Source organism: Ziziphus jujuba, chromosome 4, assembly GCF_031755915.1.
Source record: "Ziziphus jujuba cultivar Dongzao chromosome 4, ASM3175591v1".
Lineage (NCBI taxonomy): Eukaryota > Viridiplantae > Streptophyta > Magnoliopsida > Rosales > Rhamnaceae > Ziziphus > Ziziphus jujuba.
The window spans coordinates 1,115,427-1,131,374 of record NC_083382.1 but is presented as its reverse complement, the minus strand read 5'-3'; the positions used below and the strand labels follow the sequence as shown (position 1 = coordinate 1,131,374).

Genomic DNA, 15,948 nt, shown 5'->3' with positions numbered 1-15,948 from the left:
AGAAAATATTGTCTCTGTTTTCTTTCAACTTTTATCCCTTTTGTTAAAATAAAAAGGTTACGAACTATAATTATATTGTTTATTAGAGAAATTCATTGATCAAAAAAGTCTAAATCTATCAAAAAATTTCATACTGCTAGCTTTTGTAATGTTCTTATTCGGATAAATTGAAAAAAGAAAAAAATCCCAATATACAGAGAGAAATTATAATTTTCAAAAATGAATAGGAAAATCTATAAATAGAATATAATATAAGGGTTAAATTTGAAATTTACCCTTTTTGTAAAATTGTACGAAACGAAGTGCCTGGACTCCGAAGTCTGAAGCAGTAGGGGCTTTGGCGCGCAGGGTTGCCAGCTCCTCCGTCAACAAAAGCGGTACTTTTGAAGCTTCATGGCAAAGAAGCTCAAAACCCCTTTTTATCTGATCACAGCCACTGGCCTCACTCTCCATCTCTACAACCCTCATTTGCTCTCCGATTCCTCCAACTTTCCCGAGAAAATCCGTACGGCATTCCATGGCGTTCTTCGCTCCTCTCGTGCAATCTCTACCGTCCGTTTCTCATCTTCTTCTTGTCTAATTTTTTAGGTAATTCTCTTCTGTAGCTTGTTGTGTGTAATTTGTCTGTATATTATTGTTGTTACAGATCGCTGTTGTTGCTGTGGACTACAAGTATTCTTTACATGGACTGCCAGTTGACTCCAACAATTATCGTGAGAAAGTTTCCGAGGTTAGTCTGTAATCCGTTTGGTTTCTGAGAAAATGTTTCAATTTTTTGAGCGTCTCGGGATCAATGAATGTCAATCGGAACTTCATGATATGTATGGTTTTAGGAAAACCCTTTATGTTGCAAATGTAAATCTTATTGTTTTGTTAAATGTGAATCTTTAAAGCAATCAGAAGCTTATAAAAAGGGTAAATCATATGAGGGTTAAATGAGAATGTTTTTGAAACTTGTTGTTGTTCAAGTTTCGGTATGCTATTTCTGTTTAGATGGGTTGTGCATCTTTCTGAAAGCAATGAACATGTTTTGTTTTCCATCCATTTTAAGAAATGTAATTGTCAATCAGTTAATACATGTAAAATAATGATGATGTTGTGTACTTTTACGAATTAGCTAAATATCTATTGTATATTTCTAATATTATTGTATTCTTATAATAATAATAATGATAATAATAGAAGAAAACAATGGGCAGGTATTTGAACAATTTACCAATCTCCAGTTTTTATTAGCCTCTCAAATCTTTTCTCTTGCCACATTTCTAACCTTCCAAAACACCATAAATAGCTAGGAAATAGATTTAAAATTAATACATGCTAACACTAATATCCTAACTAGGAAAAGCAAGCATCTTGCATCACGGCCCAAAAAATAAAAGAAATAAAAATAAAAAATAAAAAAATTGCACCACATAAGAAATCAAGGTGAAGAGAAGAAGAGTAGACCGATAGAAGTGGTTGTAGTGTCCGAATAAAGTTTTTGGAGAGTTGGAGACTGTTTTTGAAATTAAACAGGGTGTACGGCAGGAATTTTTTGAGTTGCATATGAAATTCACCTTTTTGAGGTGTTTTAGAACACTTAAAACGATCATGCTTAATTTATATTGAGATGATATCAGTTCTGTTTCTTTGAAATTGGAACCCTGTTGGGAGAGCAATAGAAAATTGGGCATAGATGGCATGTTTATTAGAAAAGAAAAAAAAAAAAAAATATATATATATATATATACACTATCAAAAGGCCTTGTAAAGTGAATTGGTGATGGCATTTAGGTTCATTCACGCTCAGCGAAGAGAATGCTGAAATTATGCGAGGTCAATAAAGGCTTTTATGTTAAAGCTGGTCAGTTTGTAGCTTCACTGCGGCAGGTTCCAAAAGAATATTCATCAGTTCTTTGTTCATTACAGGATCAGGTTTGCACAAATTTTATTTTCATTTAGAAGCAATTCTGATTTCTACTGTTACACTTTTCTATAGGCAAAAATAGATCTAATAGGTCATTTGTATTTTTTTTTTTTCCCCCTTCTTAATGCTTTAGGTGATTCCCTGTCATTTTAAAGCTATTAAAGAAGTGCTAATTCGCAATCTGGGACATGATTTGCCAGAGATGTAAGTTATCCATTCTATTTTCTGGATGTCCTGTATTAATATCTGTTAGGAAAATTTTTATTTGAACTATAATTTATATAAATTAACTAGAAATTTTGTTTTGTTGTTGAGTGAATGCAACATATAATGTTGACCAACTGCTTGTCCATGGTATGCTTCATTGATCTCACCATGCATAACAGAGGTAAGCAAATCAAGTTAAGCAATTTTGTGAGAGAGGCCCTCCAAAAGAGATAGCAATTAAAATAACTAATTAATTAGTGAGCTCGCATGCAATTACTTTGAGATGCTTCAAAAATCTTTTGCTGTTTCTTTTTTTTTCTTTTTTATTCTTGTCTTTATAAGAGTGTTGAATGCTCTTGCCATGACCTTGTGGTTCACTGAGTTTGAAGGCTTTGGGGAAGAATACATATTGTTCTTCAATTTGTACAGACAATCGAAACCAGGGTGTAATACAATTTGTTTCCTTCTTGTCCTTTTTCTCCTACTTCTTTGAGCATGCAGCTCAGTAGCCGCTTCTGTTGTTGGTAAAATGTGCCTTGAGATACCATGTTAACTCTAGTTGTCCGTTCTTCACATATGAAATCTTGACTTGAAAGGCCATGACTCTTTTTTTCCTGATGTCAGATTTGTGTCACTTGATGAACATCCAATAGCTGCTGCATCTATTGCACAAGTACACCGAGCAGTTTTGAAGGATTGTCAAGAAGTGGCAGTCAAGGTTTGTTAGTGAAGTAATGGTGGTAACTAATCCTTTTATATTTAAGTCATATTATAATTATTGACCATCTTGTAAATTTTCCTCAAAATTTTTGGTCCAGTAAGGTAATAATTTCTAAAAATGGATGTGATATTTGTTGAAATATTTCTTCACCACTAAATAAGAAAGGATATATGTGAGTAACTAATTATTTATTTATTTATTTTTATTATGATTGTAGGTGCAATACCCTTGGTTGGAGCAACAGATGAAGATAGATACAACAACCATGTATTTTCTTTCGAGGTCCCTTGAATGGGTTCGCACTGAATCTCATAACATTTAGTGGGTTAGGTTTGATGCTCATTTTTAATGTTGCATGTTATGGGCGTAATAAATAATTAAACATATTCTACAATTTTAAAAATGTGTGTAATATTGATGTTATTTCTATTCTTTGATGTGATCTCAAAGTTCTTTCCCTCAAGTATCCAAGCTATACAAATTTAAACTTTTTTACCCTTGCCAATGTGAACTTGAGTGTTCATTAAATGATTTATTTTTGTTATTTGGAATTTTACACGGTATATTTACATAGGTGTGGAATGGTTTCTATATGAAATAGCATGTTATAAGTGTAAAAGTTCTGTTGCTTCTTAAGTTGTTATAATTAAATTTGCTTGTTGGTTTTCCCCCTACAATTGGCCCTTGGCTGTTATGTTTTCTTCTCTAGGTTTGTTTGTTTTCTCATTTTATAGTTTCTTGATTTTGTGTGCTTAATTTATTCTTTTTTAACATATGAATTTCTTGTTCCTCTAGTTTTTCCCAGAATACAGGTTTAAATGGTTAGTGACAGGTTTTGTGGAGGCTATATCTCTGGAACTTGGTGAGTTAGACGTCATTGGTAGTTATATAAGTCTTGTTTGGATAGGCACTTGTATTCTCAATAGTCCTCTTGTTTTGCAGTAACTACGTTCTTATCTGATTATTTATGTTAGATGGTGGGTATACAATAAGAGTAAGGAATCAAAGATAGTCTTCAAATTTAGGAATCAACGATAGTCTTCAAATTTATATCCCATGCTTGGTATATGTGCAAAAAGTCTCTGTTTTATTTAAAATATCATGATATTTGGGTGGAATGGACCAAAAAGGATCCGTCACAAATGTTGAAGATTTAAATATGAGGTCAACACAACTCAATTGAGGCCAGCTAATATAAATGCTAAATTGGGTTGTGTATATGGTTTTGTTGAAGTCCTGAATTATTTTATTTTATTGTTATTATTATTATTTTTTTTGGCTTCCTTGGAGATCTGAAAGTGAATTCTTTTTCTCTGCCACTTAATCCTACTGCCTTTATCTGTGTTTAGATCTCTCGTTCCTGTCATGACAGGAGTCATAGGACCTGTGTTGGTGATGGTTACCAAAAGAGTATTGCTGGCTAAAATGTTATTACAATTAAATCTTCTGGTGATAAATTGTAACAATAAAAATATCCCCATATTTCACCCTGCTATTGGTTATATGGGTTCTGATCTAAAATTATGGGTCATGAAATTCCATATCGTACATTTTTATAGTGTCCTGTATAGAGTCCGTTTGACCAATTATAAATCTCTTTCCAAAATCATTATTATGCATTTTACACATTTCAGTATTTCATTGCTCAAGTTATTTTTTTCCGCTGAATGGAATAACATGTTCTGAGAGTTCGGCCCATAGTCATTCTTTAAGCTTATTAAGAGCATAATGGAATTTTTTCCTCCTCTAATGGTTCTTCACAGACTTTGTTCAGGAGGCAAGAAATTCTGAGAGAACTTTTAACAACTTCAGAAACAACAAGATGGTGAAAGTTCCTCATATATATTGGGTATGACCATTAGGAATTTCCTCTTTAATATTTATTGTTTCTAAAACTGTAAGTGTTCTGTACTTTGTTCTTCTTTTATTTTATAATTGAAAGTGGTATATGTCAGAACAATTAAGGCTGATCACAATATTTGTATCCAGGATTTGACAACAAATCAGGTTCTGACTATGGAATTTTGCAAGGGATGTAAGGTATTAGCTTGTTCCACCTGCTCATATGGTATACTGCATATGTCACTCTTATCAGTTTTCAGAATACTTCTTCTAATTCAGTGGACTGGTCTATTTCTCTCTCTAGACCCCGAAATTTCTACAAGGAAATGGTAATCCCAATTATTATCATGGTGTATCACTTAATCCTCCAAGGGAACCTAATAACTTCAAAGCCTCGTAAAGCACCCATAAAACATGTCTCTAGAACTTATTCGGGAATTGTATACCACAAAGTTGTGGTTGGAAAACATAATATGTCAAGAGGTATAAATATCTGAAATTGAAAAACTTTAAGTTGTTTTGTTTAGTGAAAACTAGACATGGTGTCATAACCTTGTTATCTTTGTGATGTTCAAATCTTGGTAACTGTATTTCTGTTAATTTTGTTTATTTCATTTTCCTAATCACCTTTTTTCTCAGGTTTCTTTATGGCATTTTATGTTATATATCACATTATGTATTTAGTTCTTGGCTTTTGATTGTTCTTATCATACTGATATGGAATTCTTAAGGTTTCAGGTTGATGATGTGGTATCTCTGAAGAAAAGTGGAATTGATCCAGTCAAGGTTATTTTCAGAGCTCAATACATATGTGTTATATTGTACAACAGAGAATATGCAATTTAAGTTACATGTGTTCTCAGGTTGAAAAAGAGCTGAGCATGCTGTGACATTTTATGTCTGAGCCTGACCCTGACCCCATAAGGATGAATTTTTTGGCTTATGGGTGTCTTTCTGTCAACATCAATGTTATTTTAGGTGGCAAAAGTGTTAGTGGAAATGTTTGCTGAAATGATCTTTGTCCATGGTTTTCTGCATGGTGATCCACACCCTGGTAATATATTAGTTTCTTCCGAAGGTCAGCATGGCTTTTCATTGGGTATGTTCTGATCGATTATATAAGATTCATATCTTATCTTTTATATGCCTTAAAAAATTGCATGTATTTATATCTCGGCTTGCGAAATTATGTACCATTTTCCTTGTTATGGATTACCTCGCAGTTCTTCTTGATCATGGAATTTACAAAGAATTGGATGAAGGATTTAGACTGAATTATTGCCAGCTTTGGGAAGCTTTGATTCTTCTGAACTCCAAAAAAATACAGCATTTAGGTGAACAATTTGGAGTTGCTAAGTACTCTAGGTACTTTCCGGTCATTTTTGTTGGAAGAACTATTGACAGGTAATTGTTTTTCCTTGTAATTGGTTCTTAGCATGCCACATTGGAAGCCAATTACAGTCTTAAGAAGATAAATTTCATGCATCTGTAGACATGCATGATACTTCTTGATTTGACTACATGCTAGAATTCATAAGACTAATGACTTAGGATACAATATTTCATGGGCTGACGAAGACATGGCTTTTAGGCAAACTTGATTGATTATATGACAGCTAAATATTTTCATGTAATTGATCTCACTTAGTTTTTGATGGGAATTAATTTAATCAACTCAGTTATTTATTATTAAGAATGTTTTGCTTTTCTTCTTATGTTTTAATTTTCATTTTAAGAGAGATAAAGATACTTGTTTGATTCTCATGCAGGTACTTTTACAGCGTACAGCTTCTATGTCTTCTTTTGCATTCTAATCCTAGTGTACAAATGAATATTTCCTTTACTTTTCCTATGTGCTTGCAGTAAATCAGCTCTTGGGAGTGACATGTCAGTCGAAGAGAAAAGGAACCTAAATCAGGAGCTGAAGTCTCTGAAGATGGAGGACATATCTTCATTCATGGAATCCCTGCCTCCTGAATTTTTCATAATATTACGCACAGAGTGAGGAAATTAGCTAAATTTTGCAAGATAGTCTTATAAATTTTTACAGTCTCCTCCCTTAATATTTTCTCCATGTCCAGTGGGCTACTGAGGTCTATCATGAGGAAGTTGGGTGCTTCACAGCGTGTCAGGTTGCTTGCTTATGCCAAATATGCGTTTCATGGTCTTTCTCCGCATTTGAATTCTGAGTCTGGTAGGACTATAAAACCAAGTCTGAATTATTAGTACTAAGGACCTAGAACATAAGTTTTCAAATTATATCTACTTTGCTGAAAAACAAAATTTTCAACCATTTCATCTTTTCTTTAAGACATTTAAAATCTTTCTTGACCCTGGTTGTTCTTTCAGACTTTTCTATACCAGCCATGTTCTCTAAATTGAAGACAAATGTGAGGTACCTACGATTGAGGCTTATTCTAGGTGAGAATGCATTATTAAACTTGTCTATTATTTCATCATTTAGTCAATAATATGGTAATTTCATCAACTTTGTATAATTTTAGGGTTGGCAGAGCTATTTCCTTGGATGACCAAGGTTAGGGATTTTCTGTATGTCTTGTGTGGAAGAGTAATAGGCGCTTTAAGGTATTGCTACATTTTTATTTTATTTTTATTTTTTTTTGTTCAAGCCCTGCAATATATGTTTAATCTCTCAAACAAAGAAGGAAAACAAAAACCTAAAACTTTCGTTTGATAACAAGCCTTAATAATCTAATTTGTTACTTGTACCTGTTTTCTTTGTGTTGTTCCTGATTCTTGTGAGGATATCAGAAAAGATTATTGGTTCCCTTGCAAATTGTTGTAGGGTTGGTTGCTGATGTTGATGGGAACTAAATTCTTGCAATTTGACATAGAGCTACTACGAGAGTTGGCATTGTTACACAATAGACAAGGACAGGAGGTAGGAATTGAAATTGAAATTGAAAGCCCTTATTACATAGAAGAAAAAATTGTTTTACTTTTGATCGAAGAATTGGTCTTCATGATGTAATAGTCAAATGTAATTACAGAAGTAGAAGGGAAAAAAATAGTACTCTATTTTGTCAAAGTTGAATTATTTAATCATGCTTATTAATACAAGTATGGTCCCAACCTATAGCATGAAATGCGTAACATCATGAAATTATTATTTAGAAAAAACTTAAAATATATTTCGCTACATGTTTCTACGAGAAGGATATGACATGGAATTCATTCTTTTTACCTCATCAATCGTGAATTAACAATGGCCTTTTTGATTTGTTTTGTTTTTGGGTATTTTTAATATAAACTTGCTTAATTGTATTTCTTATAATCGTAGTTTTTACAGCTTAGCTCCTCATTACAGCAATCAGCAAATAACAGACTTTAACACAAAAAGTTAAGATTTCAAGTCTGTCCTTGAAATTTTTAACTATCTTACTATTTGTTGATCCAAAAAATAATAATAATAAAAAAAAAGAACTATTTTTATGAATCTTGAATTTTTATCCAGATAATTTTTGCATCATCAAACACTATTGGATAACCTTAGTCTGTAGTTGTCTAACATTCCACGATGTCTGTACATGAAATTTTATAATGGTCAGAAATGTAAGGTAAAATATAGAATAAACAGGAGAAAAGATTTATGGCTGTTAATTGGTCAATTAATTTGTCCTTGCTAAGAGGATCAAGATCATAGTTCGTTTTAGATTGCATATTTGAGGTTAAAGTAACCTTTCTTAGTGAGCACATCAATTGAAAAGGTTTCGTTTGAAAAGGTTCATCGGCAAGCAAACGAAACCTTTTCAATTATTATTAATTAATTAAAATTTTGTAAGGAGCTTTACTTGTTACAAAGTGTCGACTCTGACAAAACTGACATACTTTGAAGAAGATATCTTAAACTATTCTCCTATCCAGAACAAATTCCTAATTTAGTTTTGATAATACTCGAATGTGTCGTCTCCTCTAATTTTCTCAAGTTAATATAACTTTAAAAAAAAATTGAAAATATTTGTTCTTACTCCAGAAAAACGAACAAAATAAAAACTAGTTAATTGCCCTTGACATAAGAATTAATAATGAAAAATCAAAGCAACTTTATAAAGCTAATTCAATTTTTATTATGAGAGGTAAATTACATAAACCCCATTATTACATTTTAATTATTTTTCAGACATGCATTCAATTTCATTTTTATTTTTTATTTTTTTTCAATTTGGAACATTCATAAATATTTCAAAAAATTATTTTCAGCATAAGACTGCAACAAAAATTAGCCAAGGAGAAGCATAAAATGGAAATATGTAGAAGATTAATCAAACCAGAAACGTAATAAAATACATTTCCAGGAAATATATAGTACTATAAAGAAACCCATACAATTTAGGAGATTAAATCATAATATTTAGCTGTCTATAACATGAATCGAAAAAGGCCACAAAGTCCCCCCTCAAGACAATAACAATCCCCAGGGAACCTCTTTTACCTCTCCCCAAGCTTCTTTTTCTTTATTTTTCAGTAATCTCAAATTCGAAAATGGCCCCTCAGACTTCACTTTGCCCACCTGGCTCTGCAACAAAATCCAGAAGAAAAAAAAACATCAGTTTCTTTATAAATATGAAATATTTTTTTTAATAAGAATCAGAAACTTGTAAATAACGCCCATAACAGAACCCTTAAGTGAATAATGTTAGAATCAAACTATGTGTGTGTCTATGCTGCAAGTAGATTGCCTATGATGCTTAACTATGAAATTTCATATATTTCCACTTTGTGAGATATATATATTATAAACATATATAAATGGTGCATAAAACTGATTGTAACGACAATAGCATTCTAATTTCTAAGCCAAGTTACCATACCATGTAAAATAATTGTGCACGTACCATAATGCTCAGCTAGAAAGTTTTGCTCTGAGTTCTGCTGCCACAGCGTCAATGAACTCCTCAGTATTCAGATACTGGTCCCTGCTAACCCTACAGTGCAACAGAGGATACAAATCATTAATCATGAAAAGTTTCGCTCCCTCTTAGAAACAGGTATAGGCATATAGATACTTACTTAGATCCGTGGATAAGTAGAGCAAGATCCTTGGTCATCTTCCCAGATTCCACGGCTCCAACACAAGCAGCTTCCAATTTCTGAGTGAAATCCAGAAGTCTTGCATTGTCATCCAACTTTGCCCTATCATGGAAAAAGTATTAAATTCTCACTTTACCACATAACTTGAAACATCATCAAGTTTTTAACGAGAAACCAACTAAAAAACTAAATATACACCTGTGAGCAAGGCCTCGTGACCAAGCAAATATAGAAGCTATGCTGTTTGTGCTAGTTTCACCTCCCTTTTGGTGAACCCTGTAATGGCGGGTAACGGTACCATGGGCAGCTTCAGCTTCTATAGTCTTTCCATCAGGGCATACCTGCATCACAATCCATACTCCATCGGTGAGAAAGAAGATGTACTTAAAGAAAACTAAATAAATAGATAAACAGAGATGGAAGGGAGAGATGCGAAAAATGCCATCCAGCAGTCCCTCTCAACATTGATCTGTTTCTTCTAACCATTATAGCAGCTAGCTGCTTTTACTGGAAAATACTGAACAGCCTTTACCTTGGTTGTGTATGTTTTTTGTCTTTAAAACAAGTATAATAGTTTAAAGGCTAAAGTTACCATGCAAGTTAAATTCATTCAACTATTTTCCTAAGCTAAAATACATGTAAATGCATCTTTTTACTGTAAATTAATAACAAGATTACATTTATTTCAGTAACATATTACATTTTACGGATTTTAAATGGTGAGCAAAGAGAAAACAGGAGAACTTTGGAAGAAATTCAAATCCATAAGGCAAGACACTCTAAAATTGTCCTTTAGATATGTCAAAAAATAGATAGAAGATGGATTAGAGTGAAACATTGATGCAGAACATACCAGGACAGATGTCATCAATCCAAGAGATCCAAACCCTATAATCACATAACCAGAAATTAAAGACCAAAACTAAGTCAGCAACCAAATTTCTACTTGAGGTCCAAATAATTCATAATAGCACAAACTGCAATTTTAATCTCTATCTGTTAAACAGTTGTTATTAGAACCTTGAGCCAAGAAGTCGCTCTGAACATCTCCATCATAATTCTTGCAGGCCCAAACATAACCTCCTTCACTTTTGAGCGCATAAGCCACCATATCATCAATCAGACGGTGTTCATACCTTCCAATTCAACAGCAGAAAGTTAATGACAAATGCAATTAACGTCATAGAGACCATGCTATATCAAAGTTACATAGACCCTCACCAAATGCCTGCAGCCTCATACTTTGATTTCCAGTTGGCCTCGTAAACTTCTTGGAAAATGTCCTTGAATCTAAATTAAGTTAAAAACATGAATTCACACACGTTAAGAATAATGACAAAAAATGAATGATTTTAATCAGTTACTGAAACTAATCTGCTCACCTCCCATCATACTTCTTAAGAATAGTATTTTTAGTGCTAAGATAAAGAGGCCATTTTTTCTGATAGGCAGTGTTCATAGAAGCCTCAGCAAACGCACGGATGGACTACAAACACATAACAAATAAAAGAAAAGAAAAGGCATCAGCGACTCATTGGAATCATGATATGACTTTGACTTAACTGGATAGGAATTCACAGAACCAAACCTCATCTGTGTTGTACATGGATAATGCAACTCCCCCAGCTCCGGTAAAGTTGTATACCTCTAGCTCTAGCTTCTCACCTTCTCCTTCTGGCACTGCAAGTGTTTTTAATTGTTTATTGTACAAAACAATGTTAACAATATAAAAAACCGATCATAATACGAAGAAAAAAACTATTGTCTATTAGGTTCTACTATACATTTTTACTCACAACCAAGCATAATTGTCATAATATCTTAGGAGATGAGTAAAGAGGAGAGAGAGAGAGAGAGAGAGAGAGAGAGAAGAAAAAAAGAAGAAGTTTACCAAACACCAACTTCAGTTTTCCAGGTCCTTTAAGGACTGTGTCAGTTGCTCGATATTGATCACCAAAAGCATGTCTTCCAATGCATATCGGCTTTGTCCAACCTGACATCCACAAGAATCAGAAAAGGTCCATCCATTGAAACTGTGGACACATACGAACAATGTTAAAAACAATACCTGGGACGAGACGGGGGATATTTTTGCAGATGATAGGTTCCCTGAAGACAGTACCTGCAGAAATTGTACCATCATAAGTAATGAAAACTAAAATTGTAGAATAAATGCAGATTACACGTGCAAATCCACCGACCATTCAAAATATTCCTAATTGTCCCGTTTGGACTCTTCCACATGCTCTTCAATTTAAACTCCTTCATACGAGCCTCATCTGTCAATTGACATAACCAGATTACATATTCTGTCAAATACATAGTCTTTGTTGAAATATTACAATACCTCTAAAGGAACAGATGGTTCAGGAGTTCAGCTAGTAATGCAGATGCTCCCTTCCCCAATTGTAATTGAATCATGTGTACCTGGGGTGATTGTAGCACATTTAATTGCTACATTGTACCTAAAATAGGAAGCAAAGATGTCAGAGTGCAATAAACATAAGGGTATGCTAAAAATTCCAGTAAAATCGTCACTAAGTACTAAATAACTTGGGAATTCAATTAGAGATATAACAAGCATACTTTAGAGTAGCCTCTGCACTTTCGACTGTAACTTTGTCATCAGTGGCATCACGATTAAGAAGGCCAAGATCAAAGTACTTGATGTCCAAATCCAAAAAGGGGAATATAAGCTGCAGAAGCATAACCCACAAATTTAAGCTCTTAATCAAAATCTTGACCAGAAAAACCCATGCTACCCGTCACATACATCGGAAGTAAAAATATTGAAGTACCTTATCCTTTATTGATTGCCAGAAAACCCGAGTCATTTCATCTCCTGTATTATCAGAAAGAGAAACATTAAGGCCAGAAACATTGCATTCCAGGGACAAAACATTGTTTTAAATCCTTATACTGCATTTGAAATTCTTCTACAACATCCTTATAAGATAATAACAAAATGGGATCAAGTACCAATTACCCATCACAAACAAAAACTTTTTGTTTACACCATCCTGTCAATCGATCTAGATTACGAAGCTCGATCATCAATTTAATACAAAAAATCAACGCAAACTCGGCAAGACGCCATTCGAACCACAAGCCCATATGCATATTTTATTCGGTTCGCTAATTGCAGTGCGTAAAAAAACAGACTTGAGATATCAAAATAACCTTTTTACCATACAATAGTGAGAAATAATCTTCAGCAAAGAAAGAAAAATGTTTTCTTTGTATTTGGCCAATTGGATACTAAAATCTGGATCTAACTCGGCCAAAAAACTGGATCTTTAACAGAAGCCACTTGGCAAAAGAAACAACTTCCAGTCATGTTTTAAAAAAATAAAAAAATAAAAAACTGGGTTTTTCTATATTTTCACTACCCTGAATCCTGGACCATTTGCAACCATTTCCAATATTATCTAAAGGGAACATGAAAGATTCAAATGGATTAAACTGGAATAAAAATCAGTAAAAGATGGGAAACTAAAAAGAGAGAGAGGACATGCAGACGATCAGATTCAGATCAAAGAGGATAGAAGAGAAAAAGGAAAATCAATCTCACCGTCCATCTCGACGATGGGATTGGCCACCTTGATCTTCTCGAACGCCATTTTGGTTTGTTAGTTTTTTTTTTTTTTCTTTTTTTCTTTTTGGTTTCTGAAAGAGCGGGTGTTCTGGGAATTTTTGAGAGGATTTACAACCCTCAACGAAAAAAGAAAACAACAAAACCAGGGCGAATAGAGAAAGAGTTTGAGTTGCTCACAGCCTCTTCCTTCTCTTGACTATTCGGTATTGACTCCTCTTATATTGGCTTTGGCTTTATAGTGGCAGGTTGCAGCCGGTCGACCCCTCATTTCCCTTTTGCCCACCTTTGCCCTTCAATTTACCAATTTGCCAATTATATTTTTCAATTTAATAAAAAATAACTGAATATATTAAAATTCTATTTCTATATAGTTTTGGACTTGGTTTTTACTTTTTATCCCTATTAATGTAGAAATTGTCAATTTAGACTCATTTAAACATTGAGATGGATAAGATAATATGTTAATTCCTTTACAGTATGTGTTAAGGAAATGATATATTAGAGACAAATGTAGGAGTCATTTAAATTAGAGACAAATGTAGGAGTCAAACAGCAAAATTGTGATAGTTTGAGGGACAAAATGTTATTTAATTTTTTAAAAGTACGAATTATATGTTAGAAAAAATAATCTTATTATTTATTCCATTTGTGGATCAATAATAATATTTTTAATAACAACACAAACTCTATATGGTATAAATAATATACTTGAGATAAGCACCTTAAGTGCATTTATAGAAATAGAAGGCTGAATTTGTTATATCCTGTTTCTAAATCCATCCAAGATAAACATCTTTTGTTCTTTGTTACTGTGTGTTCCTCTGCCCACCATCAATGCAATGCCATTAGATTAGTTTTTTTTTTTTTTTTTTTTTTCTCTCTGGCTAAGAATTTGTTTGACTTCTTTATTTGACTTTTTTTTTTTTTAATTGGTTAACCCTTTTTCCGTTTTTATTGAAATATTCGTTAAAATTATTTATTAATTGAATATTTATATAATTTAAATATAAATAAATAAATAAATAATTTAATTAAATATTATCACACCATATTGTTTGTTAAATATTTTAATAACTCTATCATTATTATTTAAATAAATATAAAAGAGTAGAATAAACTCATATATGAATGTACAAGACTAAAATTAACATTTTTTAAAAATTGGTAGTCTTAGAAGTAAAAAGCATTGAATATGAGGGACAAAAACTCATAAAAAAAATGGATTAAAGCTGGTTAGATTAATTAAAAGGCTGCAAGTAAAACAATTAATGGAAGACTCTAATGTTTATTAAACTTTATAAATAATAAATTTATTAAAAATTTCACATCATTATTTTATTGGGATGAAATAAATATTTAAAAAAATATATCTGCTATTTCTAAAGGGTCTCTCCAAAGGATTAGACAATTCGTGGGCTGCTATATTTGTCCCTCTAGGAGAGAATATACGGAATATCAAGTACATGTTAGGTTCTTCTTGACAATATCCCTGCATGTCCACATGCAATATAACTTTTTATGAGGGCCTGTTCACCCAAAAAAGGAAAAACTTTTTATATAGGACCTAAAATATTATTAATATGCATGCAAGGCTCAATAATTTTATTTTATTTTACTTTTTCGTCTTTTACAATTGGCATGATCTAGATGCTCAACTTGATAAAAAAAAAACTTGAAAGGATTTGGATTCGATTTCTCTATTTCTCTTTCGGAATGCAAGACAACTAATCCTCAGAGGCATATTCAATAGGTTCGTACATTCATATGTCTCTCTTCTGTTGTACACAAATGCACTTAAAAGCTTCTAGACTTATTACACAAAAAGAAACGAAAAAAAAAAAAAAAAAAAAAAAACTAAGACACATTATAATATAAAATCAATATGATTATAATTTTTATATATACGTAGATAGAAATCATATTGGATTTTATCTAACCGCAGCTTATATGAATGTTCAACATTGTATCATTGATAATAAGCAAAGCCTAGTATAAAGTGTCCGATAAAGTTCAATAAATATGTATACATAGACATGCATATATATATATATACATATATACACGGTTAAATACATATATACACATGTATATATATGGAAATTATCTGTTTAAGCTAAAAATATGCGTATATATGGAGGTTATGTGTGTAATAAATCCAGAAGAGAAATAAAAGTTTAAGCAAATTAAATGGTATTTTGGTGAATAGAAGGGTAATTGTGGACAAAAGTTGTAAGCGTGCATGAAGTTTGCAGAAGTTCTTATGTTTGTCATCAGTGATATCATGGTTCACCTAACATCTTCACCTAACTCTATCCATGTTACAATGCCGAAAGTACCGAATCAATTGAGGAAAAAGAAAGATATCCCCACCAAGTCCTTCCCTTTTCTGCAACATCTCCAATAATCATAAATACCAACATCATTATTCACCAAAAAAAAAAAAAAAAAAAAAGGAATAATAACTATCATCATCAAAATCAAACTGCATAATTAAATATCTTTCTTTCACCAAAAATATTAAATTTTTAATGATTGATGTCTGCGGATCCATGTAGAGGATTTCATTCTGTCAAAGCCTCAAGCCAATTAAACTTGTGAAAACAATATGAAAAAATTAGAAAC

The 15,948-nt window shown here is 32.4% G+C and overlaps 2 protein-coding genes across 4 annotated transcripts; one reads left to right on the top strand and one right to left on the bottom strand.

Annotated features, from left to right (window-relative positions):
* LOC107415816 (uncharacterized) lies at nucleotides 1-7,774 on the top strand. 2 transcript variants are annotated; one of them, XR_007240091.2, is made up of 17 exons: nucleotides 1-552; nucleotides 647-730; nucleotides 1,777-1,917; nucleotides 2,043-2,113; nucleotides 2,741-2,834; nucleotides 3,055-3,132; nucleotides 3,633-3,699; nucleotides 4,601-4,686; nucleotides 4,827-4,877; nucleotides 5,418-5,465; nucleotides 5,658-5,778; nucleotides 5,903-6,083; nucleotides 6,543-6,680; nucleotides 6,761-6,811; nucleotides 7,029-7,100; nucleotides 7,184-7,265; nucleotides 7,486-7,774. XR_007240091.2 is itself a non-coding variant. In XM_048471268.2 (17 exons), the coding sequence occupies exons 1-17, from the start codon at nucleotides 394-396 to the stop codon at nucleotides 7,496-7,498; spliced, it is 1,599 nt and encodes a 532-aa protein (XP_048327225.2). In that variant the 5' UTR covers nucleotides 10-393; the 3' UTR covers nucleotides 7,499-7,774. The 2 variants fall into 2 exon arrangements, 1 of the variants encoding a protein (XP_048327225.2); XM_048471268.2 differs by having other exon boundaries at nucleotides 10-552; nucleotides 6,761-6,873.
* Nucleotides 7,775-8,932: 1,158 nt separating this feature from the next.
* On the bottom strand, nucleotides 8,933-13,536 carry LOC107415806 (isocitrate dehydrogenase [NADP]). Of its 2 annotated transcripts, none has more exons than XM_016024204.4 (16): nucleotides 13,303-13,536; nucleotides 12,530-12,573; nucleotides 12,318-12,427; nucleotides 12,159-12,196; nucleotides 11,933-12,010; nucleotides 11,800-11,853; nucleotides 11,623-11,724; nucleotides 11,320-11,411; nucleotides 11,114-11,217; nucleotides 10,953-11,021; nucleotides 10,752-10,867; nucleotides 10,585-10,619; nucleotides 9,930-10,072; nucleotides 9,711-9,833; nucleotides 9,512-9,625; nucleotides 8,933-9,216 (listed from the first exon to the last, which is right to left on the bottom strand). In XM_016024204.4, the coding sequence occupies exons 1-15, from the start codon at nucleotides 13,349-13,351 to the stop codon at nucleotides 9,544-9,546; spliced, it is 1,239 nt and encodes a 412-aa protein (XP_015879690.3). In that variant the 5' UTR covers nucleotides 13,352-13,536; the 3' UTR covers nucleotides 8,933-9,216; nucleotides 9,512-9,543. The 2 variants fall into 2 exon arrangements, with proteins under 2 accessions (XP_015879690.3, XP_015879688.3); XM_016024202.4 differs by having other exon boundaries at nucleotides 9,536-9,625; nucleotides 13,303-13,535.
* Nucleotides 13,537-15,948: the final 2,412 nt, after the last annotated feature.

Excerpts from the sequence above, each read along its gene's own strand:
- LOC107415816 (XM_048471268.2), top strand. The coding sequence starts at position 394 with ATGGCAAAGAAGCTCAAAACCCCTTTTTATCTGATCACAGCCACTGGC. Across the intron at positions 1,918-2,042 it reads TTTGTTCATTACAGGATCAG|GTGATTCCCTGTCATTTTAA; the intron begins GTTTGCACAAAT and ends TTAATGCTTTAG. Across the intron at positions 5,466-5,657 it reads GTGGAATTGATCCAGTCAAG|GTGGCAAAAGTGTTAGTGGA; the intron begins GTTATTTTCAGA and ends ATGTTATTTTAG.
- LOC107415806 (XM_016024204.4), bottom strand. The coding sequence starts at position 13,351 with ATGGCGTTCGAGAAGATCAAGGTGGCCAATCCCATCGTCGAGATGGAC. Across the intron at positions 11,854-11,932 it reads AATTAGGAATATTTTGAATG|GTACTGTCTTCAGGGAACCT; the intron begins GTCGGTGGATTT and ends CAATTTCTGCAG. Across the intron at positions 10,620-10,751 it reads GAGCGACTTCTTGGCTCAAG|GGTTTGGATCTCTTGGATTG; the intron begins GTTCTAATAACA and ends ATGTGATTATAG.